The sequence below is a fragment of the Enoplosus armatus genome, chromosome 8, assembly GCF_043641665.1.
Source record: "Enoplosus armatus isolate fEnoArm2 chromosome 8, fEnoArm2.hap1, whole genome shotgun sequence".
Lineage (NCBI taxonomy): Eukaryota > Metazoa > Chordata > Actinopteri > Centrarchiformes > Enoplosidae > Enoplosus > Enoplosus armatus.
Genome location: NC_092187.1, coordinates 11,533,733 through 11,561,259, shown reverse-complemented (window position 1 = coordinate 11,561,259; position 27,527 = coordinate 11,533,733). Strand labels below are relative to the sequence as shown.

At 41.2% G+C, this 27,527-nt stretch overlaps 3 protein-coding genes across 3 annotated transcripts; 2 read left to right on the top strand and 1 right to left on the bottom strand.

Annotated features, from left to right (window-relative positions):
• The first annotated feature begins 3,919 nt into the window (after positions 1 to 3,919).
• Positions 3,920 to 6,624, top strand: sypl2b (synaptophysin-like 2b). The gene is made up of 6 exons (XM_070910330.1): positions 3,920 to 4,017; positions 4,143 to 4,220; positions 4,927 to 5,042; positions 5,193 to 5,397; positions 5,922 to 6,110; positions 6,200 to 6,624. Exons 1-6 carry the CDS (start codon positions 4,000 to 4,002, stop codon positions 6,320 to 6,322), a joined length of 729 nt encoding a protein of 242 aa, XP_070766431.1. The 5' UTR covers positions 3,920 to 3,999; the 3' UTR covers positions 6,323 to 6,624.
• A 2,354-nt stretch (positions 6,625 to 8,978) lies between these two features.
• Positions 8,979 to 14,283, top strand: atxn7l2b (ataxin 7-like 2b). The gene is made up of 9 exons (XM_070911110.1): positions 8,979 to 9,081; positions 9,750 to 9,821; positions 9,913 to 10,228; positions 10,707 to 10,948; positions 11,157 to 11,239; positions 11,453 to 11,664; positions 12,020 to 12,200; positions 12,528 to 12,649; positions 13,247 to 14,283. Exons 1-9 carry the CDS (start codon positions 8,985 to 8,987, stop codon positions 13,941 to 13,943), a joined length of 2,022 nt encoding a protein of 673 aa, XP_070767211.1. The 5' UTR covers positions 8,979 to 8,984; the 3' UTR covers positions 13,944 to 14,283.
• A 5,233-nt stretch (positions 14,284 to 19,516) lies between these two features.
• Positions 19,517 to 21,055, bottom strand: amigo1 (adhesion molecule with Ig-like domain 1). Its single transcript, XM_070911057.1, has one exon. It carries the CDS (start codon positions 21,053 to 21,055, stop codon positions 19,517 to 19,519), a length of 1,539 nt encoding a protein of 512 aa, XP_070767158.1.
• Positions 21,056 to 27,527: the final 6,472 nt, after the last annotated feature.

Genomic DNA, 27,527 nt, shown 5'->3' with positions numbered 1-27,527 from the left:
TTATTAGCACTGCAACTCCTTAGCCAACATGATACACTGTACCGATCACGCAAATTGTGGCTGCGGTCGTAATGCTCTATGCAGAGACGAGCCACTGTGATTGGCTGGCCTTCTATTCTGGTCCACCTATCCGCTGTTGTGATTGGTTTAACTCTGACAAGGCGGTGTCAAAGTGAGAAGCAGCATAATTAGATGTCAAAGCCCGTCTAGATAGGTTGAGCAATACTATCATGTAACTCCATCCAGCCTGAACTTAATTTTTTAGTTGGTAAATTGAATTTTTCGCTCACTATTGTCTGTCTATGGGTGTGTGTGTGGCGGTGGGGCGTATTTAAATAGAGGAAACACACATCAGGGAAATTACACACACAGTAATAACAGTGGAATTGCACCTTAATGCTTTTTAAAATTTTCATTAATTGGCTCAGCCCCATTAGTCCACCCTCCAGGCTCTGGCATTTATTCAATTCCCATTATTTTCCCAAAGTCTAAAAAGATGAAAAGCCTTTTCCCCCTCATGTTAACTTATTTTAATGATTCCACCTGCCATCTGACAATATTAGTTAATTTATAGTTGATTTTGTATGCAAACACACAATTCAGAGGTGGAAATGTCATTGGGAAACATTCCACGTTTCCACACATGAAAACCAACAGACGTCCAAAAAACTGGTGAGCTTTGAATTCAGAGGTGTGTTTTCACTGGCCTTTGTATATAAGTGTGATGACTATACTATTATGTCTGATTCTATTACATTTCAGTTTAATTCCTTGAATATGTGCAAAATGAAATACAATGATAACATTTTGCAAAGTGCTACAGTTTGCTTTGTCAGGGATTAAACATCTGGATCTGGTGTGATGTTTGGAGGCTTAAACAAGAGATTAAATCACACTGAACCTGAGTAATCTCTCCACCAGTCACCATCAATGAATCGAAATCCTGTGCACTCAGAGTATTTGAAATGCTTTTTTTATGCAAATATAAATTAACACTGGAGAAAAAAAACACGTAATATAATGACATTTGTTGTAACAAATGACCAGTGGATATTAACACAGTAACACAGTACACAGTATTTCATTTATGTCTCTGAACTCCAGTCTCAGTTCTCAGTCTCAACAATTTTGAGATAGCTGAGCGGTGAGCTTATAATTGCGGTCATCATAGTGAAGAAGAACAGGGCCAAAGAGGAAAACTAACCTTTCTAACTAACATGATCTTAACTTCTGTACACTAATTTGAGTGGATGCTTTTGTATAACCTGCTGTATTCTTAAATTATATTTATTGATTTTGTTGGTTGTCGTGAGTCAGATTGCGTTCTTTATCAAATTAGTGCATGTGATGGGACAGTGGGTCATAACAAACCCATGACTACTGGTCATGTGTTGCAGAGGAAAAAAATCCCTGTACCCACAGCTGCTATAGGCCTGAGTGAACAGATTCAAACTACAGACCACAAACTGTAATCCATATATGACAATATGCAGTTTTAGGTTTCCCTTGTTGTGTCGTCTCTTCTGTGAACCAACATTTGGGCGGGGCGGGACATCGTTGCCTGGTCACACCAGCATGATAACTGAAACTGGCTTGGTAGAATATGGGAGGAACCTGGTCAGATAGACATGCTGAGTATTTCATTATTCTCTTGTTTAGCCTTTGGTGTGGCACAACCCGTCCAACAAGTTTTCAAGCCTGCAACAACAAAGTGACAAAAAGAGTCATCTCATCACAGCCAAAAATAAAAGGCTGTTGAACAGGTTTCAGTGGCTTCAAAAACCCTGAAACCTTGAACATCCCAAGGAATCCACACCTTAGCTACACTCAAATGTGCCTTGGCAAATCAGGAACACCCTTTGCGTGTATTAAGTCTTGCTTGTGTATTTCTTGATTCCCAGATTTACTCAGAAAGCCAAACAATCTGATCTGGAGAGCAGCATTCCTCCACTAAGGGACTGTACAATGGAGTTGCAGCCCCTCCCCCATGGCAGCCCAGTCAACTATTAGAAGGTGGAGAACAAAGCCACTCTTATTCCTTCGAGATGTACTCTGTTAGTGTACTGTGCTTTTCTACAAGCACCCAGACTTTCCTTTTGACATGCCCGGTGTGTTGAGAGAAGGAAGGCAAATTAAGGGATGGAACCAAGTGTGCCTAAATTTCCCTGCTCACCAAACCCAAGAACAAGCATTTCCATTGACCCACACTGAGGGAATTACATGGACAGCCTGTGTGTGAATGAGTTCTGCCTACACTGATGGGAGTCATGGGAAACACATGCCCTGCTTTGTAATAAAATGGTTAGGTTAATAATGCTCAGGTAGTGTCTGTGGCAATGGCGACCTCTAGTGAAAAGGAATCATCATAACTGTGCATTCACTGTATCCTCCCAGAGCATTTTTTTTTGACATTTTACACTCTGCAAACTCTGATGCTGAAGTAAAGATAATTAGAATAACAGAATTATTCAGTACGTGAATAGTTTCAAGCATTTGAATTTTGCTTTTTTCAGAATTAAATGGTTGCACTTCACCTTTTTGGAGGCAGTATGAAGTATTTTGTTTCTTTTCAGCGGTTACCATCATTGTGTCTTGAGCAAAAATACAATATAAAAAACTGTTCCTGCCTTCTGTGCTGTGTGTCAGTTTTTGGTGCTTTGATTGAGCAAAACTCAGTTTAGGTATATGCACTATTTGAAAACAATTTAAACAAAAATAACCAAGGTCCCCCCTACAAGATTAGGTAAAAATGCAGGACCCACTAAGTTGATATTGTACCTTGGTGTTGCAAAGTCTGAAGTTCATTCATTTGCAATTGATCAAATTATGTGCAACTAATTGACATGCAGTGAACCTGGGACTTTTGGGGCTCTTGAGGATCTTGGGGCCTTGGGGCAGTTTCCTGCTCAGCTGGCAATCCATTCTCGCAGAGTACTCAGTCACATATCGTCGATTTAAACATTAAAATCTCTTTAAAATGATCCATTACGTGAAATAAACAATGCAGAAACTGCACAGTAACATTGGCTAATACGTATATATCAGGATCTGAATCATCTTTGTTGGCCAAGTATGTTGACACATACAGGAAATTTACTTAAGTGTTCCTTAGCTCTCAATATACAGTGCAGATGACCAATCTACAGGATGCTATAGAGACAGACATACAGCTAAACAAATATAATCAAACTTGGCTGTTATATACAGACAAGAGCGGTCTATAAGCAGGTCTGATTATTACTACTGTATACACAGGGTCGTGGTACATGTAGTGCAAGAGTGCATGGCAATGCAAAGAATGCTGGAATAAATACTATATGGGGAATAAGTCACTCTATGTGCAGAAATGGGTTAGTGTGCATATGTTGAGAGTATATGTGGACCTTGTGAACTATAAAGTGCAAATGATGTGATAATAAGCATGATCAAGGTCTTCAGTCCCTAACCTATGTAAATTATGTAAGGTACATGTACAGGGTTAAATTAATTCCACTTTGACTGTCTACAACATTAAATGCTGCTTAGATATGAAAACATTAGTAATAATAATGCAACATAATAACACAATATTTCTTTATTTCTTTATTCATTCATTCATTTATCCATTCATGTATACTCTGACAGGGGCCATTCTGCAAATAGAGTACTTTTACTTTTGATTCTTGAGTATATTAAGTATCTAATATAATATAATACACCTGAATACTTGTACCATCATTGCATCCTTATGCAAATATCAAACTATAACATGTAATGAGCAGTTTACATAATGCGCAGTGCAGTCTACTCAAACTCAGAATCACTGAAATCATAACTACATCTCACCACTCTGTCCCAGCAGCGCCCCTGTCGACGCCTTAACGTCAGTGATCACGTGTTACTTACTACGATTCGCTGAAGTTGGAGAAAAGTTTGACAAGCCCCGAAGAGCATCGAAAGAGCTGCAAAACATCCAGGAAAGGAGACACATTATCGATACTATTTTTATCCGGACAAACGATGGAATCCGTCGCCCAGGTAACGGCGCTGACAGGAAGAGTGAAAGCGGTTTACGGCGCTTACTGTTTGGACACTTATTCGTGTGTGACTTCTTTCGCCGTATAATTTTTGTTTTCTTACAATGTCTCTTTATTTGTCATCAGAAAGTGCTGACTTCGGGGTTCAGTTTTGACTTGGGCCCTCTGAAAGAGCCGTTGGCATTCATCCGTTTGCTAGAATGGGTACGTTTTCTTTCCACATTTTTTTATTTTACCATAAGGCTAATGGCGGGTGTCTTTTACACTAGCTGTCCATCCCTGGTAGCAAAAAATACCTCACAAATTGATTGTGCCGTTTGTCTTGTGACCCGCTACACGCCTGAAGAAGCTATGCAACTCTTCCTTTGAGCTGTGACACCGTTTCAAATATGGTATGCACTGTAGCCAGCTAGTTCAGGGGGCGTTTATCAGTCCATGTCGATATCAGATCAGCACATCAAGATGTCAGCCAATAAACCGCAAGTTATGTGGTTCAAACTGATGGCTAATCTGTGTTAGCATGTTCAATGTAGCACCTGTAGCTAATGATGTGTCCTATAATGTGGGGAAAAAAGTTGGTTACTAACTTTTGAGGTTGATATTCTGCTTGACTATGCAAATAACAATAGAAAATGTTTTTACTTTCCACATTTGGATAAATCATTGTATTCTCAGTATATAGCTAGTAGTTTTAGCTACTTAATAATATGCCTTTTAAATTTAAGGACATACTTCTGCTGTGATCTCTGCACACCATTCACAGTGCTGGCATCTTGTGATTAAGACAAGGATTTCCTGTCAAAAATGAGTTGCATAAAACATAAGGAAGTGTGTGTGTATGGGTGTGTGACGGTTTGATCAGCAATAAGCAGCCAACGTGTCTCCCCTTATCTTGTGTCTGTGGCTGCAGGTGTTCTCCATATTTGCCTTTGCTACGACTGGAGGTTACAGCGGCACAACCAGCATCAACGTAAAGTGCCATGGGGTTGACAGTGAAGTACACGCAGACTTTAACTACCCATTCAGGTAGGTGTGTGTGTGTGTGTGTGTGTGTGTGTGTGAGAGCAAACACAAACAGTCTCACACCCCTTTACTGCAAGGACCCAGCTCACTTCAAAGTGTGTGTTTGCTTTTAGGACTGCCATAATTAAAGATACTGTATGTGTGTTTACACAGGTTGACGCAGCATCCTTATAACGTTCCCGACTGCAAAATCAATCAAACTACCACCACCACCGCTTACCTGACTGGAGACCACGCATCCTCTGCACAGTTTTACGTCTGCATTGGAGTGTTTGCCTTTCTCTACTGTACTGCAACACTAGTCCTCTACTTGGGCTACCAGCACGTGTATAGGGAATCCAGTCGTGGCCCCGTTGTGGTATGTTTGTCTGGATTTTCCATATTTTTCAGTTGTTTTGGTGATATGATTGTGCTTAGCCAGGTCCTCCTCTCCGTCTATAAATAGCTTAGAAATGCAGCGAGCTGAAATTACACAGTGTGGACTTAAATAGATTGTATTTGAAGCAGGAAAGTGTTGCATGTGTTTTCTTTGAGTTGCTGTTTAAATTCAGTAATAATACTACTGATCTGAAGGTATGGATATAGTTTTATCTATGCAGGCAATATTTATATTTTATGCTTTGTGTGCAAAATGTTTGCATCTGACGTCAGCTGCTGGATTTCAAGGAGTCCACCACATCCTGGAATCCAACTGGAGGTCAGAGAAGTGCAACTAGTGCATTTAACAGAGCTGTGTAAATTAAACAGTGGGAAGGGTGTGGTTCCGAGGCAGCTAAGGATCAAACTACACTAGGTAGTCTCCATCAGAGAAAGCTCCTTGAGTGTAGCTACCACTGTGGTCACTTTAATGGTTTAATACACTGATATTTTTTCTTCTCTCAGGACCTGCTGGTGACTGCAGCCTTTGCCTTCTTGTGGTTGGCATCATCCTCTGCTTGGGCTAAAGGCTTGTCTGATGTGAAGTGGGCCACCAGTCCTGTAACCATTGTGAGTCTTCTTAAGGTTTGCATGGATGGCGGCAAGTGCACGCCAGGTGCTATACCTCACATGGGCCGACTCAATGCCTCTGTGGTAAGTTGTCTGCAAGTCACTCTTTTTCAGACATGCTTAAACAACAGCCACAGCCTGGGATATTCGACTTGTATCTTATTCTTTGACAGATTTTTGGTTTTCTTAACCTCATCCTGTGGAGTGGAAACTGCTGGTTCATTTACAAGGAAACTCCTTTCCACAAATCAGCCAACCAACCTGCGGATGTGGAGGGAGGAGTTCGGCCATCGTAACTGCACAACTTCTTCATTTCAAAGTTGTCTAACGTGGTGTTATTGAATGAGTCATTTTGGTACTAACTGTTCAAAAAATATGGTAGATTGCAAGGTATAAATTTCCAAAACTGACTGCTTATTTTTTGCTAAGTATTCATTGTATATTCAGGGCTGTATTATATCAAGTACATTTAGGAAAGGAACTAAAACTTAGCTTACATAGTGAAGTCAATACGGGAAATTGTAGCAGTCAAAAATGTCTCGTAGATGCTCAGTTTGCATGTTTTTTTACATATTTATACCCAAGTATCCAAATTGAACTGTCCTTTATCTCAGATGGTACTGCAGATGTGGACTGTACAGACTTGTTGAAGATAAATCATGTTAACTGCCAACTGTATTTCATTTCAGTTCATATCAGCACCTCAGGGCTATAAAGTGTACGAATTACAAAATACCTAATGAATATTAAATACTTAAGTAGTAAGTGCATTTATTATTAACACAAGTCAAATCCTAAAACATACAATAGGCATCAAAAAGTGTAGTCACAATGAATTCATGTTAATTATAGAAAAATAATTCAGTTGCCAATATGAGATTATTTTTAATGGGTGAAAGCAATTTCATTGACTCTTTCTTGTGTCATGTTGCACCTCACCTCATCTCACTATGTGAGGCTAAATTCGTTATTTTAGCCTAGTGCCTGAATATTATGTTGAATGTGGTGGATATAGTTCTTTAGAGCATGTTCGCTCTTTATGAATTTTACATTTAAAACTATTTCACAAATTTGCAATCTTTTTCCTTTTGAAGGACAGGATTTTTGTTCTTTGTCCTGAATGTTTACAATGTTTAAATAGAAAATACCCCACAAATGTCCTGTAATGTACTATCAATTGCATAGCCTCAGCTAGTTAGTTGATGTTCATTTTTTCATAAACAACTGACTGATCTCTAACCTGTTACTAATTAATTGCATAATTTTTTTTTCTTGCTTTTGCCTGGCTTCTACCTCCACTTTGTTATAAGGGAAGGCAAGCTGTTTTTCTCTGTTACTGCCATCATTATGATTTCCTACTTTGATATAGCCTTGCTCGATTCGCCATTTTCTAGCTTGATCCACTACTGTGTTGATAGATGAGACTGGAGTTCTTATTACAGTCCAGGAAGATACTGCATGGACATGAAATACTGTTCATCATTAAAAGCAAGAGCTGGATTTGTTGTTGCGTGTCTGATTTTATGATTGTTTCACTGGTGGTAGTACACATACTGTACGTAATGTTTTCATCAGACAGGTGAACAAGATCTGGCACCTCTGAGCACAAGATTCACATTGTAGACTCTGCCACACTTCCTGTTTCTCAGTGTTGGAAGAGTTGATGACTAAGTTTTATTAATTTGTGCTGATTAGGCATTCATCATGGTAACGTGGCAATGCAGTTTGACACTCACTGGGTGGAGGACATGCTGCTTCTACATCATCATCATCAGCTGCTGACACCAAAAACATCCACACACACACACACACACACACACAGAGACTTAAAGTGAACCTCCTGACCCTCAGCAGTCCAGTCAAATCTTAGGTCATAATGCTGTGGTCTGTCCGTGAAACAGATGTGAAACCATCAGTGTCTGATCTGTTAAAACTGTAATTATAAACCTTCAGGCTTTGGTCAGGCTATAATGTAGAAACTATACAAAAGGTGGCCGTTATCGTTAAACTCGCTTTACATAATTGAATTTGTTAAACTTGCATATATGCCCAGCATATTTAATTTCAGTTCAATTCTGTTTTGAGAGCAGATTAAAACTGAAACAATTAGTCAAACAACTTGTTGATCAACAGACAAGTAATATTTTTGATAATTGATTAATATATAACATTTTTTTTTAAATCTTTGAGTTTTGGTCTGTTGGTTGGACAAAATAAGCTGGTTGTCAATAATTTGACAAGATCACCTTTGTGAAATTGTTTTCCTGTGATCTCTTAACATATAATAGACAAACTGATTCATTGGCAAACAAAATGAAAATAATCATTAGTTGCAGCCCTACAGATTATATTGTGCTAAATCCTATTCAATTGAAAAAACACAGCATGCGGGGTATGGGGACACATGGCAAGTGTTAAGGCCCTTTGTGTTATAAGCCCTATATAAGAAACAAAGTTCTTGTGTGTGCAATCTCTAACCACATTACATTCTTATAAAATGTATTTAGTTTTAGTGGCTCTTGTGATGCATGCATTCCCTGCAAGTGAATTTCAACACTCGCAGTCTATTATAGTGAGTATATATTTATTCTGATAGTTATACAAAAGAGAGTTTAACAGATTTTCTGCTGGTAACATTTGCTGGGGATCTTCACTGTAAAATTTGTATTACAATTTTCACATTATTAGACTGAAATTTTGATTTTGGGGAAGAGTTTGCCAGCTTTGATGTCTCAAATGCTTTTCAAAACCTGATGACATTAGTCTTACATAAATATACTACGGCCCAGATTATTATGAAAATAGGTAAATAGTCACTTTGTCCATTTCAGACCGAGGGACAGGCTGTGCTGCTGAGTGCACATATCTAACGTTATTTGGACACGGCCGCGAGCTTTGTGACGCCGTCGTGATGCGCGTGAACTGACGGTATCACCTCGTGGACGCGCAAGAGCAGCAATGGCCGCTTTGGATCGGCGAAATCCTAATCTCGACGATTTTGTCGGATTAAACTGGAGTTGTTGGGTAGATAGGGTGAATATTTTACCATCTGACGGTGAGTCGCGCTCCCTGACCCCAGACCTGGTTTTCATCATGTCACAGTGTCAACGTCCTGTGATTTATTTTTTTTGTTGCATACACATAGAGCGGCATAAAGGGCGACCCAAACAAAAGACCCGCTGGGTCCTAGTGCAGGGTGAGTTCGCTAAGAATGTTAACTGGCAACAAACAAAAACAACACATTTGAATAATTGTTTCTTGGACGTTTAGTAATGTTAGTGATAAAACACTAGCTCGTAAACACAAGGCGAACGGTTTACCTGGTGAATGAATGACAGGTGAATGCACCGTTAGCGTTAGCCTGTCAGCTACTGTCACACCAAACACAACAACACCAACGATATTTAAGAGGGATTTGTCCAGTTCGCTAACAGCAAAATTGACTAGCCGACAGCTGCGACTGGACCCGATAGCGATGGCGTTGCTGGCTGTGGATGTACGACAGGAGAAATGTCTTGAAGCAAGTTTTATCTGGATAACTTTTAAATTTATGAGTACAACCCGGCGAAACCCTGCTCAAATCTGGATCACTGACCTATGTGAACGATCCGGGTTTTACTCATCCAAGCTATCCAGATATCTCAGTCAACCTGCTTCTTGGAAGAGGCTACAACAATGCTCCATCCCAGTGTTTCATGCTGACTGTTTTTACCTCTCATGCAGCTGGGTCTAATGTTGAAGACAGCAGCAAGCATGGCAGGAACCGCTCTGAGACCATGACCCTCAGGAAAGAAGGTGAAGACTCGTGAAGCTCAGTGCATTCAGTTTCACCCCAGGTCGATGTATCAAGAAGTGTGTTAACTCTATTTTGTGTTCTCCTCTACAGATATGCACATATATGGACACTGCCCAGCACATGATGAGGTCTACCTGGTGGTGTGCAGCCACTGTGGCCAGGTGGTGAAGCCTCAAGCCTTTGAGAAGCACTGTGAGGTGCGGCACGGCCCTCTCACGAAGATGTGTGGTCAGTCATCTACTTTGACTCCGCAGCAGAGACCTCGCCCTGGCCGCCCTCCTACAAATTTCCCCTCCCCTAGAGAGAGGCAGAAGGATGGCAGCTGTCATGAAGCCAGTGCCACCTCCTCAGCAGCATTAGCTGTCCACCAGCACAGGCTTACCAAGGCCCAGAAGGAGGCATTGAGGTACTGTTTAAGATTATTTACCTCATGACAATGCAGGAGAGGTGAAATATGCTGATTTTGGTGATGTGTGGTCCTGTTTGCATCCATTGTCTTTGTTGTAGCTTTGTTTGAAACAGTAACTAGAGCAGTAGGAAGACAGATGTGGGTGGGACAGCGTAATGTTTGTTAGTATCATGGAGGAAAAAATGTGTTTAAAGTTTAGAGTTGACATTAAATCCAGTAACCCTCTTCGTTTATTTACAAGTTCAATATGTCACTGACCCAGCTGGCAGAGCACCAAGGAACCCACATACACAAAGAATCACATTTAACATACAAAATGTTGAGCGATCTGATCCTAGTTAGAAACTGTCTCAGGTTTTATCTCATTTGGGACACAAACTTGAATTCTGTCACTTATTGTATCTAAATCACAAGCCTGAATTGCATGAATCTCACAAATTCATTCTGAGGTTTACATCTCTAACTTCCCCTGCAGTTTTCCTTCAGTGGGGAAGTTCCCTCAGGAGAACCCTCCCCTCCCACGCCACTCCTCCTCCACGCCTCGTCCCAGGGTTCCTCTGTGGCACTCAGGACTCCTGCCCCCTGGCCACTGTTCCTCTTCCACATCTCCGTCAGAGAGACCCTCTGTGCAGAAGCCCACAGCTGGCCAGTCCAGTGACTCTCACAGTCCTCTGCGGGGAACGAGAACCTACAGCCGGATTTCCAAAAACATCGGCAGTAAGTCTGCAGTTTACAAAACAACTGTTGTTGTTGCCAAGGACCCTTAAACATTAAGTGTATGAGCCTGGGTATGGTATGTTGTGTACAGCTGTATTTGCGTAATAGTATAATTGGATCATATGCCTATTATTTTGTTTTGGAAAAATGACTGTGTCTGTGTCCCACTGTTGCTCTCTGACTACTGTGTTTGCTTTCTTTCCCATAGAGAAAGAATGTGACCTGAACAAACACTGCGGAGTTCTGGATCCAGAAAGGACGAAGCTGTGCAGCCGGGAGCTTATATGCAATGTAATTTCTCAGTGCCTTGTTACGGCCTTTTATCCAATATTGCTACTAATATCTCTTCTGTTGTTCATTATTAACAGTGATATTAATCTTTTGTCTGAGAGGTTTGATTTGTTATTTGACACCGAAACAGGGTCGTTTTTATCTTTTTTTTTATTTTTTTCGGGATGGGATGTAATGCCTCTTTACTTCTCCTATGTTGTTCTTTCTACACAGACTGATTCCATCCACCAGCAGCAGAAAGCGTTGGGAAGGACCAAGACCTTTGATCAGTTGGCAGTGGAGCAGAGAACAGCCTCAGCAGGTCGAGATATGGAGCAGCTTCTCGTCAAGTCAAAAGACAAAGAGCAACGTTTGGAAGCTTTTGAAGAGAAAATAACATCTCAGGGCAATAAATACAACTTAAACAGCAACTGTCACATTCTCAGGTATGACTTTTTTTTTTGGATTCACCCAAATACCTCTTGAGTAACTATTACAAATTGTTGCTGGAGATGAAGTTGTATAAACAAAGGGCACGACATGAGATCTAAATAACATAATTACATACTTACGGTGTTGTGCAGAAATGCAGAGTAATGGCATGTTGGAGAACTGCAGATCTCCAATTGTACACCTGGTTACCTGTATTACACAGCTAGCCTGCTGCATAGCAACCAATCTCTATTTATACCTGTTTTCATTGCAAAGTTTGTTATTTTGCATCATAATGAGTTGACATAATAGATAGTGAAGATAGTTTCATTCAATTAGAAAAATGCATGTTCTGAATGGCTGTCAAAGCAGGTCTAAGGATCCGTCGGAAAGCTTTGCAGAGGAGGAAGGCGACAGCACTGTGGAAGTGGAGGTACAGCCTCCCTATCCCTTCAACCAGAGCCTATTGTCGAGTGATGAGAGTGAAGACGGTGAGCAGGAGGAAGCCTCAGGCCTGCCTGCCACACCCTGGCACCCCAAGCCTCTGGGGGTGAGTGCAGAAACATACAGAAGCACAGCATTGGCCAGTAGATTGGGATTTGTATCATAGGCCCACTTCAGAGTTTTAAATAGTTTGGTATGATTATTTTAAGAAGGAAAGATTTCATTTTAAGCAGTTGTGATGTATGAATTTAGAGAGTGAAAAGCACAATTTAGTTTCCTTTTCTCAATAAAAATAAAAAAGGCCCACCCTTTTTTATCAATGGATTTGACTATGAATTATTTTTAAAGTCATTGTTGTCAGTGGTGGAAAATTCTACGTGTCCAAAGGACACTTGAGTGTGTTTGTATTTATAAAGCTGTTTCTGTTCTTTAGCTATGCACTTTTGGATGCCGCACATTGGGTTGCAGCATCTTCACCTTTGACCGGCGTTGGCACCACCTGCGGTTTGCCCTCAGTGCCATGTTGGAGCACCATGTCAGCACACACTTGTGGAAGTGAGTATCACTACTCTATATTTAGCAGAAATGTCACTGATGTTGTTTGAGCACGGCAAGATGAAGAAAAGAGATGCTCAATGAGCTGGGAGACATCCAGTGTGTCAAGTGTCTGTCCTTGAACTAAACACTGAATCCACTGCAGAGCACTGCTCTCCAGCTCAATCTGGTTTCTTTCCTGCAGGAATTAAGTTATTACATATCAAGGATTTTTTTTAAAGGTGTAGTGCATTGCCAATTAAGAAAAAGTTGATCTGATACTGAAGTATCCCAGAAATAAAACATTTGAAGAGGAAGGGATGCATTGCCAATTAACTTGAATCTTACAACATCAACAGACAAAGTTAAAAAAAATGTATTTGCCTGCTTCAAGTGTATTAATGGAGTCAGATTTCAGAACTTAAGCAGGCAGTTGTGCAGACTCAATCACAGGAATGTTAGCTAACATTTTGGAAGATCAGCCACTAGATAATCTGTCTCATAGCAAAATGAGCTGATCCACCAGAACCACATCAGGGTAAGTGGAAATATCTTACATTTCTTTCCATGAAATGCAGGAACCCAAACCAGCTTCATGTTTGTCCTTTTAACTTTCAGGAAAATGCCTCAAGTATCATCAAGTCTCAGGTCACGCCATGTCACACCTCCAACTGTAGGATCACCCGTCAGGACTGGGTCCAGACCCTCCAAATCCCCTGGCTCCCTCAGCTTTGAGTCTACCTCACTGGAACAACTGGAAAGCAAAAGCAGTCAGCACAATGCTCACAGTATCAAACCGCCTTCTTCCAATACCTCTGCGATCCTTGGGCCTGGCCGACGGCGCAACCCTGCTGGGCAACCCGGCAAGGCTCGGCAGAGGGAAGTGGAGCTTATGCAAGACGCAAGCGCAGCGCAGAAAGCTGCCAAGCTGTCTCACAGCGGTGAGGACAAATCCTCCAAACACATCAGGGATCCCCCCCTCCATGAGAAGGGCCAGCCACATGTCCCCTCCTCTCAAGGACCAGTAAATGGTACCTTCTCCCACGGAAAGAAGCCATGCCCTCCTCTGCACCGCTCCCCCCGCAGCAGAGGGAGGTCCCCAGGGATGCAGCAGAAGGTGGCGGGCTATGATCACAGGGGTCTTGCCCAAAAGCGAAAAGGCAGCAATGAGTCACCGCCCCTCAGCTCATCACTATCCAGGACCTCCAAGTGTCAACGCTTGTCCTCCCCCTCCCGCTCCAGCCTCCTCGCCTGGAAGGGAGAGAATATTGGGGACGTGCTTTCATGGGGCCTGGAGAAACGACCAGACTCCTGAAGAATGAGTAGACTAGCTATTAGGTTCCATACTATGTTCATTTGATGATGTGTATCTATCCCTTTAAGCCTAAAAAGACATGAATGGCACTGAACATGTTCTTTATCTGAACTTGATTGAATGCATTTGTAGGTGGCAGTTGTTGTTTACCTCTCATCTTCACAGCCAATAATGATTCCAGCCTTAAAAAGACCACTTGGAGAAGAGGCCTGCTGCAGGTTGCAGCTGCTGCCAGCATGGTATGACTGTGTGTGAATGTGTTTGGTGTATGTTTCTCTCCATTTGTTTATGTCTTCACATTTTTATGCACAGACATCAGGAATAAGTATTTGTCTGCATATTACCGTATGTTTGTATTTTGCAAAATGTGTATTTTTCTACATGACTTGATGTCTCACTTTGTTAACTGTGTAAAAATATAAAAAATACCTCAATCTACTCATCTTGCTGCTAAAATGAATCATTTCAAAGCAAAACAATAAAAAAAAGTCCTGCATCCTTATAACCATGTGTCTGTTCTTTTACTGTGCTCTGTACTAATGGAGCATTAAAGATAGTAAAAATGCTATTTTGGTCAGTTTAGTTTACTCAAACTATGAATTGACAGATTGAATTGCTGCTTTTTCAGTCAAGTAGTTGGGCAAAAGGTATTGTTTTGTTCCTGTTTAACCAGAAGACACTATTAAACTTAACATTTTTAGACAAGTATACACAAGCATCACAGCAGCTCCATATATATGTATATACATAGACGCTGGGTAAAGGATCATATCAGCAGACTGCTGAAATTAGGTGAATTTGTGGTACAATGTGGTACAATTGATAACTATCATACATACAGGTTATTTCAATTACTTGAAAATGTTTTTACAAATATCTATTATGCTCATGTTTCTGGTTTAGATTCCGACATCAAAAGTAGTTTCATGGACATTTTGAAAAACTAACTTTACCTTAATTTTTATTTTTCTACCATTCATACAGATGTATAAGAGAGGCAAAATAATTTGTTAACGTTTGTAAACTAATGCTATTATAGTTTATAATAGAAGTGGCCGGTGAATGTCAATGTTTACATACAGTAGTACACTGCCTACTTTTACCACTAGATGGAGTTAAGCCACCAATGTTGCTCCTCAGAAAAGGCAGCAGGATGAACCTTCAGCCATTTCCACCAAGTTATATAAGCACACGTTGTATATAAACCTACTTAGCCTGTATATTGTGGTCACAAACAGTTATAACTTTCAGGGCGTTTATACGAGACACCCTCCATCTATGTAGATCAGACTTGCCATACAGCTCTTTGATGACATGTAGCTAAAATTCAGTCCATTACTAATCAAGGAAATATGTGGTGTTTTGTCTTAATGGTAACTCTGTAATTACTGTATTAGCAGTTTCAAACATTGGTGATGCTGTCAAAATGTCACGGCTTTGTCCTTAAAATACTCCATGAGATAAAGATTTAGAAGCAAATGTTTACGGGAGCAAAGATGATATCTGGAAACAGGAAGAGGCAGCAGTAAAAATGGAGGCAGCACAAAATGTAAATCTTGATCTTTTATTTAGTCAAATGATCAGTATTCTCTATCTTTAATGCCTACTAGGTTGCACCTATCCTGCAGTCAGAGAAGCTCTTAAGCATACCATGCAAAGCCATTCCACATTAGCTGTGAGACCTTTCAGATTTTATGGCAGTGACCAACCAGCTCATCTCTGAAGCAGTGGTCAATAAACCTGGTGCTTTTAAAGCTGTTAAAAGCTCCATTCTTGTCCTGTGGACACTTGAAGTAGCACACTGTTAAAGCAGCGAGCTTTTAGCCCCACCATCTCAAGGATGTTTCCGCAATTGCTACTACATAGTCAGATGAATGGAGATAGATGTATATTGGGCAGTGAGAGGCCGCTGCCTTTCCTAATCTGTGAGAAACGATCATTAAGGGAACAGTTAATATGCCATTACTGCAAATAGCAAAGGGTCTGTGAGCTGCACAGATCTTAAAACCAAAGATTTTGTCTTACTGATGCTGCAAATGTGAAGCAATTTTCACACCATATTACATTAGAACTTAAAACTGACATAGTCCTGAGAAGATTTATTTACCCTCTGTCTTGAAATCCATTCAAAACCCATTGTGTTTTGATTCATTGCTGTGGGTGGAGAGATCTCTTGATTTTCCTACATCCCCTGGCTTTTATAAAAATATTCTTTGACTTTTTTTATGGACAGAATTCATTGTCGTAAAGTATCTGTTGGAGAAGTCTACATCCTACATCACCTGACATAGCCACCACTGTCCTTTCTCCTTGAATTCCTTATGGCTTTAAGGGCGAAGTCAAGTACTGACTGAAAATAACTGGCGGCTACATAGTCACTGCCCATTATGATGCATCACGTTGGATTGATTTCAGAACTGGTACTCTTCCCATGCAGTTTCTGATACATGATCAATATATATCTTTTTGTTTAGCCATATTCTTCAGCAGAGTCAAGTGTAAAATACATTGTATTTCAATAAAAAACTAAACCCCCACCCCGCTTAAAAAATAAACATTTATGTCAAGACTTGAATGTTGAAACAACTAACAGTAGCACAGCGGCAGACGAAATGCAAAATGATCAACAACATCAGATTATACAAGAACACAGTCAGTACACTGGTAGAACATAGCAGTACACAACTAATCAATACTGAACACATAAAAGTGAGTCTTAATACATATATATACTGTATATATAGATATATATATAGGAAGGCAGATTTGCTTTGGAGAGAACAAAGCCTCTCTTCTCCTCTATGTCAGGACCTTCGCAATAGCACTTAGTTTTTCTCTGTACAGAACTGCAACAATGACAATCCCTGGGTTACTGCAGGGCAAACACATGCTATTCCTTCATGGTCTGGCAGTTCAATGTATGCTATTCAACAGCTATAATATCTGTGTATGATTTTTAGCCATTTCATATTCTGTGTCGGGCATTTAGTAGCTTCCCATGCTGCCTTGAGAGTGGCATTGAAATCCTAGGGGTTTTAGACTGATCCCACGACGAGAAAGCAGGGCCCAGCACACGTATTTCAATTCTAGAGGGGCAAAACGTAGAGCCTGGATCCCTAAAAATGGGACAGATTCTTTGCCAACTGCAGCCAGTCTGCAGTAGTGCTAAATGTGGCTTTCTTTAAGTGCGTCTTGTGGTATTTTCGCTGCTCTCTATTTCTCCACCTGGTATTCCTATGTGTGAGCAATGGAATGATTCACACACCACCTCTCTGCTAAGTGTGACTTCCTTTTCTCACCCACACATGAGAGGCTGCGGCGCACTCTGCAACTGTGAATATAACATCAATTTTTGCGTAAAAAAAAACTATTACACCCAGAAATGTGACATTTGAGAGCTATGCTGACATTTAATTGCAAGATGTATGCGATATATAATGTGGCATTTGATGAACCGGAAAAATAAAAAGCACAGAGCATTGAATTCTAACATTATGCTTTCCAAATTCTTATATTATATTTTCCAACCATACGAGTCAGTGGGAGAGGAAATGTTCAATGAAAGCTCCAGGCGTTTCCCTCATAAACAAATTATACACGGCTTAAAGGGCATCGCATTCATTGCCTGTTTGAATGATTGCCTTTGAACTTAAGTAAGGGCAACCTCGTAATGACAGAGGCACACAAACAAAGCAAACACATCTGGGCTGAATTGAGGCTGTCAGTGTACAGAGAGCCAGAGAGAATGGCTTTGTGCTGCTGTGACTCATGATAACACACACCTATCCCCTCCTGCTTAGAGAGACAAAGACATGGAAAGCAGAGGGAAGCCGCATCCCATCAAAAGATGCAATTACCATTCACGCCGGGCTAGCCTTGTTTGTATTATGACACAAAACGCCGCGCAGTTTAATGAAATCACTCGTTCTTGTTTATGCCAAGACACAGCCTCCTGCTTTGAACCTTGTTAATAGAATATGCACAGCACATGACGTGTCTTGCATGGCAAATCTAATTCACAACAGATTCAATTCTATTTGTTTCCTGTCAGTAGCGACAAACTGTAAAATCAGCTCTCTCCTGTCAAATACAGCCTTATCAGCATTTTTTCTACCTACCACAGGGCAAAACAGCTACATTTGAAATCACTGGTAGTTGTCCATCTGAGCAAAACTCAAGATCAAATATTTAAATCTGTGACATAATTTGTGACATATGAATACACCAAGGTTTATGTTTTGTTTGAGCAATGTACACTAAAATAGTTCAGGGTTTTGTGTAAGGTGCACATTTTACATTCAGGAAAAGAATAAAATAAACTCAAGCTGGCTGCTTTTATGGCAGCTTGATATTTAACTTCCTGCTAGTGTGACTGAGAGAAACAAATGCTATGACTTGGCCAAGAGGAGGAGTCAAACTCTGCAGTAAGTGGCACCTCAGTGGACAACAAGCAGTCCTTGTAAGGACCATGGTACCTGTCTGTATACACAATTGAGACAATATGTTGATAATCAGTCAAGACAAAATACTTCCCTGTACCTTATGTGTATCTGCTGGAGCCGTTCCATGTTTTTAATTTGCGAAAGGCTTCAAAAGTTATACAGTAGATGTGCAATAACTAAGAAGCAACTATTTTGATATACAATTCATTTATAAACAACGATCTGCCTCGAGCTGTTTAACTATTTTGTACCATACCTCTATGTAAATTGATCCCTTAACATAGCTCTTTCCTATATCGCTACACATATGACTATGAATACAAATAACGATCGGTCTGATGAACTATATCTGAGTGCAACCGAGTATCAGTCTTGAAGTAGGATGGAAATGACCTGCGATGGCCTCTTAATATAGTGTTTATGCTACCGCTTTCTCAATATAAATGACTAAACGTCTGATGAATCTGCATTTCTTTTATCCCACTCATACAGATCAGTCTGGGACCTCATATAATGGCATGCTGTTTCTCTATGGATGACTCAAAGCTAATGACAGATGTATTCATAGCCTGGTGATGGCAGTCTGTCTATCTGAATCTCTGTCCCTGTGTTGATAGAGGAGGGGTACATGTATCTATTCTCTAATGTTGACGTAAGATGCAATCTATTCTAGTCCTTGTAATAAATATAATTATGAGCCAGCCATGGTTTCAACATATACTATGTTTTCAAATCTTCAACCCGTGCATTGTATCATATGTATTTCTCACCCTTTAGCAGTTTCACGTATCACTTCCTGAGTGCTGATATCAACAGTATATCATCTACGTTTTGCTCTCATAAGACTTCAGTAGTTTCCACTCTTCATGTACACTGCCATTCCTTCACAGTATGAATATTAAGTGCTACAGATTAAAATGCTGGAAAAGTCCTGCTTATTGTCCTTGTCAACAACAAGACAGTTTTTTTTTTACTCCCTTTGAGATCCTCATTTCCACTTGTCAGCAACTACAGATGAACATCCTTCCTCCATTTCCCTCACACAAGGTCACAGTCACAGTTCACATTAACTAAAACATGGCTCACGTTGTACCATATACATCCAGTCATGTGGCATCCATAGTCATCATCTCAGACCACCATGGGAGTGTCTGAGAAGACGGAGCTGATGGACTCTGCTACTGACTTCTTCCTCTTCCCCTTCATAAGAGAACCAGCCTCTGCATCCAGATCATCATCATCCTCATGACCGTTGGGGTTCAGCTTGCCGTTCTGGCCCTGCAAGTCCTTGGAGTCTATGAACGCCACATGCCTGTTCAGCTCGGCCTTGAGTGCCGGGTCCTCGTGGGTAGGTGTCACACTGAGCATGGACGAGTGGATGCTGTCTTCACCCCGAGCCTTTCCCTTATTGGGGCAGCAGAAGCAGCGACACGGCGTCAGGTAAAGGTACATGAGCACCAGAACCACGCTGGCCAGACAGCCCACCAAGGTGGTGTATGCTGTGTTTAGGGTGTCCCCCCCTCCGTTCATGGTGAAGTTGTGAACCTTCAGCACCACATAGATCGTCTCGTTGAAGGACTCGCTCATCGCCAAGCAAGTGTAGGTCCCAGAGTCCTCAGGCCTCACTGAACGAATCTGTAGATTTCCATCTGGCAAGACTTTGGCAGTCTGGTTGCTTCCAGGTGTCACCATCACATTACCAGGCATCATCCAGGTCTTGAACATGTCCCTGTGTTTGGTGTCACAGCCAAGGATCGGCGTTTGCTCCAGAAAAGCCTCTTCGTCTGCCTCCTTGAATGTGCTGCAGTTCATGTTGTCGACGCTGAGATCAAAAACACCTACTTGGGTTTTTTGCGGGCCAGGCAGAATACATGTGTAGTCATCTTTGAAGTCCACAGCGGAGTTGAGCTTTCGAATGTACCAGTGGGCCAAGAGTGTGTAGAGATCACAGTGACACAGCAGAGGGTTATTGTGGAAGTAGAGGCCATTTTTAATCCAGGCGGGCAGCACCTGGAGCTCATCAATGGGTAACGCCTTGATCTTGTTGGAGGACACATCCAGGAGGCTAATTTTCTCCAGACGGGACTTTTCCTTGACCAGCTCCATTGGGAAGCGGGCGATTTGGTTCTGGCTAAGGTAGAGCTTCTGAAGGTTGTTCATGCCGACAAAGGCTGAGTGGTCAATCTGGGAAATTTTGTTATTGTAGAGCAAAAGGACCTCCAGGTTGACCAAAGGCTCAAAGATGAACTCGTCCAGCCTCTGCAACATGTTGGAGGACAGGTCCAAGTAGCGCAGTTGCTTCACACATATGAACGCCTCTGAAGACAGGAAGTGGAGACCATTATGGCTGAGGAGGAGGTTATGGAGCTTCGGGAGCTTGACCGGGGTCCACTCGGATAGCAGCTTCGCTATCTTATTATAGCTGAGATCCAGAACAGTAGTGTAGAGCGGTAGACTTGTCGGGACGGTGGTCAGATTCATCTTGGAGCAGCTCACTATGTTTGAGGCGCAGATGCATGTCTTATGGCAGTTTAGGGTAGATCCCGATGCCCCTGGAAGCCAGAGGATAGCCATGCAGAGGATGAGGGAGAGGGTCCATCTTGGACGCTCACTCCAGTGAGGTAATGTTTCCGACAGGCTGCCACCTGTTCTGGTGGAAGGTTGCAACATGCTAGCAGTTGATCTAAATCCCAGAGAGGTTTACTACGATCCCATTCTCAGAGAACAGCATGAGGGAGCAGCTGGAGGATTCCCAGGCATTGCTGACTGAATGCTGAAAAAAAGCAGAAACAAAGATGATAAACAGATATTTTCATTAGACAGAAGTACATATAGATAGATAGATAGATAGATAGATAGATAAAAGTGAATATCATGCTGTGTATAAACAAACAAACACTTGTATAGACACACTTATGCATATTCATTTCGTGCAGGGAAAGTATTGAAGTCCCAACAACACAACAATGGAAAGTCCTGTACTTGAAGATACAAACGTAAACAAAAGGGCCACCCCACCACCACAATTCAAAGCATATGAACTTGCTGTCACTCCCACATTGAACAAGTCTTCTTAATACAGGGACAAACACGGGATAACTGATGCTGATGCTGTTAAATTTTTGTTTATCAGTAATGTCTGTAAACACAGGTGTAAAACATGCCTATAGGTTCAATTATGATCCCTTGAGACAAACTTAAATGCTTATTTTTCATCTATAGGTAACATTGTTTTAAATATACCTGCATGGTCATGAATAAACAAAAAGTATTTTTAAAACTATTAAAAGTAATTGTATTCATATTCATACCAGTATTTTAATGTTGTAGCACTTGGTATAACAGCTTTATATAGGTGTTGAGTGGTTAAAACTCTAGAAATGCATCATATTTTATGAGCTTATCCAATGTTTTGCAAGTAAAAGCTTAATATTCAAACAAAGGAGCATGCAGCCAAAGCCTTGAATGAATGCACGGCATGGGTTGACGGCAAAATCTCCCTCTATACTGCCAAATCCCCCAAAATGAAAATATTTAAACAAAGTATGTGTATTGGTCAAATGTGTATTGCACAGCAAGTAAATGTCCGTAGTTATTTCCCACCTCTGCACCATGTGAGCATGCAGCAGAGATGGAAGAAGTACAGAAGTAAAAGTAGAAATACTCTGTTACAATTAAAAGACCTGCATTTAAAATGTTACTTAAGTAAAAGTACAAAAGTATCAGCATCAAAATATACTTTAAGTACCACAAGTAAAAGTACTCATTATGAAATATGGCCCATTTCAGAATAGTAAAATATTATATTCTGGATTATAGTTATTGAAGCATGAATGCGTATATTATTTCAATGCTGCAGCTTTAAGGTGGGGGTTAATTTTAATTACTTTATATAGTGCTGGGTAGCTTGTGAATTTCACCCTTTGGGGTGAATCAAGTTTTATTTTATCTTAACCTTTGATAAAATGTCAGAATGTGTTGATTATATGTTATATTATTAATCTGAATCTGCAAAGTAACTTGTAACCAAGATTATCAAATAAATGTTGTGGAGTCAAATGAACAATATTTACAGTGTAAAGTAGCAGAGAATGGAAATACTCAAGTAAAGTACAAGTACCTCAAATTTGTACTTATGTACAGTTGGCCTGCTTGGGTAAATGTGTGTTACTGTACATGCAGTATCACATGTACAGTAGCTACTTTCTCTCTGTATTGCTCACAGCTTCCTCACGTATATTTAGGCTACAGTGCAAATTCCCCCCTGCTGCTTTGCAAAATGCACATCCTCCTTTAAAACAAAGACATACACACACACACACACACACACACACACAGCCGGCACTCACGCTAACCCATGTCATTCACACTGACTCCTGGAAGACATGCATTGATTTTCTTCCTCTTCCCATCTCTCTCTCTCTCTCTCTCTCTCTCTCTCTCTCTCTGGCTCTCTGTATCTCTCTGAGAGGCAGAAAACAATAACACACAATAACATCAAGAAGAAGAAACAAACAAAAGACATCAAAATGTGAAATCGTGCAAACATTTACGTTATGTTATATTCTGAAATGTCAAAGCGCTCGAAGAGCCGTGCAAACGTTGCATTGCACCATTCTGTGCAAAAAACAAGCGAGCACAACATGGAAACGTGAGCCGAGAGATGGAGAAAGGAAACCGAGAGAGTCGCCTACCTTCAACCGGGATGCAGCGATGTTGGGTTTCATTAAAACAGCCTCTCGTCTGTTTACAATGTCGCTGCAGACAGATAGTCCCCGTCTGAATGGATCCGTGTCTGCTGCTGCTGCTGAGGACAACAACGGATGCGGGGAGGAGGGAGAGCACTAGAGAGATCCTCGCCAAAATAATCCTGGTCCACGCGGCAAAATTACGCAAAAGCGATTACGTAAAGAGCAGACACAAACACGCGTCCTTTTTAACTGCAGACGGCCACCGATGAGTGACTCGGTTTTAATCAGCTGTCTTTGCTTTCAGCATATTGCTCTGCAGACACACGACCGCGCACCCGTCACAACTGGCGCATTTTCGAGCAGGTCCGGCTCCTGTCGGGTCTCATCAGCAGCCAAGGAGGTAATGAAGCTTCCCTGTGGCTCCTCGCAGGCCTGCTGTTGCCTCCGTGCAGCTGCTGCTGCTGCAGTGGTTGGCGTGTTTTTCGGGAGATGTAATGCGCTCAAACCCAGAAGGCGCTGTTTACCGCAAGTGGCCGCTGCAAAGATGCGCTGCGGAGACGCACTAGCCTGCTGAGGGAGAGCTGGCATGAGGGGACGGGACAATGTAATATTAGCAGTTACAGTGCTATAGTTGTATGGCTGTAGGGTAACAGGTGGCCTATATGGTAGTTTTACCATCGTCATCATCATCATCATCATCATCATCATCATTATTAGTCTATTATGATCAGCTCCAGGAGCAGTGGTTATGTCATTTATTCAACCCAACAACAACATGCTCACATTAATGTTTGCTTTGCTGTGCACATTCATGCTCCCAGGAGACAAAAAAAAATATTGGTGACCCTTTGGCCTTTAACCTATAGCACCATCATTACTGCAGGTCAAACTACATATCTTCATACCCCTCTAACCGCATGCACTAAATCTAAATGCTGGTCATTGTAATGCTCTGTCAACCTTCCCCCTTTTGGTCTTATATGAAGACATCACATCGCAGTCGCAGCTCAAGCGATTTTTCCTGAATTTCTGTGAATGTATAATGAATATTTTTTGGCACAAACACCCAGGTGTTCTGTATGCTTTTCTTAAGAAAGATTAAAAAGATTTGACTTGCATGTGGCTGAATGTGGACATACCAAGCTGTCACACATTTTCATCTTCACAGCACCATCTGACAGCTAAATATGTTGACAATCACTGTATGCTCTGATGACTGCCACTGTTCGTAGTTCTCCACCATATGTAGGCTCCCGTTCATAAACTGGACTTATCTTTGGTTGATTAGTTATGCCGGTGCCTAGACAGAGTGATACAAGTGGTATTTGTTGTCAGTTTATCTGTGATTGATAAATTGGTGCATTCAGCCATTCTGTATACGAAATTAGAAAACTTGATTATTTTGGTCAGCTCAGTTACATCCAGTCTTTGAGGGCCTTTAAAACTGAAGAGACATGAACTACTCCTTAAATTATAGTATTTCTATGGGTGTTTAGTTGTTGATTAGCCCAGGTAACATTAATATTTACATCAGTACATTATTTTGTGGATGAGTGCTTCAGGTAGGCAGGCGGCCACCAGACTGTCCGGCTCTCCAACAATGATTTCCTCACATTCTTGCCATTCTTGCTCAACGTGCAGTCTCTGTTTATGAATTTGATCAGGTCTGTTTATGAGAGCCGACTGAGCGGGGAAAACCTTGTCATTTTTTACTCAAGTGAATCCACCCACATGCCGCTTTTTGAGATTTTTTCGGGTTTTCCTCAATTCACAGATCTGCTGCTGCGAGCCTGGCTTTGGCAAGGCTGCGAGAGCCCGTGCATTGCCAATAAGCTGCTACACCAGTGTAGCCTCCTACACAGAATGCCACCAGAAATCATTTAATAAATGAAGACTATAGCAACAAGGGGACACTAGATAATTTGAATGTCATGTGAATTATTATCTCATTATAAAATGATATATGAATGGGTGATATATCAGGATAAAGCACAGGGCAATCCTGTTCCTGTAATTGGAATTATTTTGATATCGGTCAGACCCTGAAATTTGGGTCATTTTGAATTGCACCTCTGTTGCCGATCTGATCCCAAGTTTAAACTCATTTGACCGAGAGCAGAGGTATCCATGGGAGAAAAAGCAGACCATATAGGATACTGTGACCTTTCATGCTTTTGTGCTTCGAGTGTGACTTGGATTTAATCCGTTCAGCAGACATTAGGTTCAAGCTTTTTCTTGGATCCAACCTGTGTGAGACGGACAAGCATGGGCAGACCAGATATATAATTGCAGAAACTCTGTTGGAGCTGGAGTTGCCTTGAAAAGATGTGCTTTGGCAGGTGAAAGAAACAGATTTGAAGCAGACTGAACTGCAGGCAGACATCCCACATGATTTGCTTTAATGAAATTTAGAGCCAGATAAATTCTCCGAGCGCAAGATAAATCCTTTGAAACAAGTTTAACTTGTTAAACAAATAGTGTTTAGAAAGTAAACTTCCTCATATTTTGGACTCAGGCTTGAGTTGAGAAATAAAGTAGGACAAAAATGGACTAATTTGATATTAATTCTCAGAAATGTATTCCATGAATTATGTAAATATTCCTGCTGGAGACGTCTCTTTCTCACTTGGCCTGGAGTGAAATGCCAGGAAATACAGGTACGAGCCAGTGTGACTGAACATAGTGTGAAACCTGTCTGACCGCAGCATTGTAGCACTGTGACTCTTGTGAGATGGAGCTGAAAGTGATTAATGTTCTATTCGACTCCACTTCCTGCTGTGATAGGGATAGTGTTGCCTGGCAACTGCCTGCGGCCTTTCGTTGACTGTTTTGGCTCTGTGGCAAATCTGAGGTGGCTTCTCTTGTTTATCTCCATGTACCTGCTCAGATGGGGTTTCTAGCACAGATCGATGTCTAGATCTCTGCAACAACACAAAAATCTGCCTCTTCATGAACACACACCAAATTTACTTTACTATTCCATAATTCATCAGCATATGTTCAAATATTGAACCTCTTTCTTTATCTGCAAAGCCGTCAGTCTTGGCAGACAGAGATCCCTGACTCCACCACTTATTAATCATTAAGTGGCGGCAGCGTTGTTAAGTGACTACGGCTCTTGTAACCAGCACTTTAGCAGCCAGGAAGCCATTTCTTCGCCTGAGATGACCCGATCACATTTCACAAATTATAACATATGGAGTTACAAGATGCTCAGCGTTCTGAAAGCTATTATAAGGAGAATTATCAGCGCCATCTCTTCATTTCTGAAGCCTGATCACGCAAATGTAAATGATGTTTACATACAGCAGGCTCTTTCTGTGCTCCGCCTGGCCTCTGCTGACACGGTAAACACACACTCTTGTCTCCAAGCTGATTGGTTTACACAACATACACAATTGGATGCAACTAGACTCTATGCTGGCTGCACACATTAGAGCCGCAGCTGGTTTATTTTTGGCCATACTTGTGATTCATCTTATTGTCTCACTGCATTTGTGAACATGTTTTTAAACCTGCAATAACTGATTTTTTTGTCCACTTGGGGGCAGCGGAAACAAGTTGTGGACAATCACCTCGGCGCTGACATATCATCATCACAAGTTGATATGGTGAACATGTTAGCAAACAGTTCCTTGTTTACACATCCAGCAGTTACGGAGACATTTATCAACAGCAAGTAAAGACTAAAACCGTCCTGTCCCACCACCTTGTCACTGTTTCTTTTCTGGGTTTTCGGCAAATCAGTTTCCAGGTCAATTTTGCACTAACAAAGTTAAATGTTTTCCCTCAGTGCAAATTAAGTTTTTCGTGTTCATGGACAGTACTGCATTGCCTGGAATCCCACAATGCCTTGCAGAGTAAATTGCGCGTCTCATAGCAAATGAATGGGGACAAACTTTGCCCTGCACTGCGTTCAAAGGGTCTTTACTGTGTTAACCGGAAGTGTCAGTCTTGGCACTGCTTAGGAGCCTAGGCCACGGCCCAATGAAGTCCTGTTCGTATTGGTTTGGTGCTATTTCGCTGTTCACAAGTACTGTCATGCGGTTCGAGTTACTAAGACTACTACGCTACCTCCTGCCTATCTGCTAGGTTGTCAGGTTTGTTATAGGAATTACGCAATCTAGTTGGTCATCGGGTTGAGCGTGAATGAATACTAAACCTACAGTGTCTCTAATCACTTGTGTTAGAGGTCTCTCTCTTCCCAAAGGCTTTCAATTGTTCTAGGACTCTCTCTATCTAAAACACCTATCTTAGCACCTTTAGGAGGGAGTAGCACTTCTAACATTTAGAGACCTGCAGAATGCAAGGGGCCAATTGAAGAAGCCAAAAACGAGAAGAATGTCTTTCAATAGATCAAAACGTTCTACTCGGTTTTATTTACCCAGAAAGCAATAATTAAAACTTTTTAAATTAAAACAAATTTAGCAATACTAGAATGTCACGAGGTG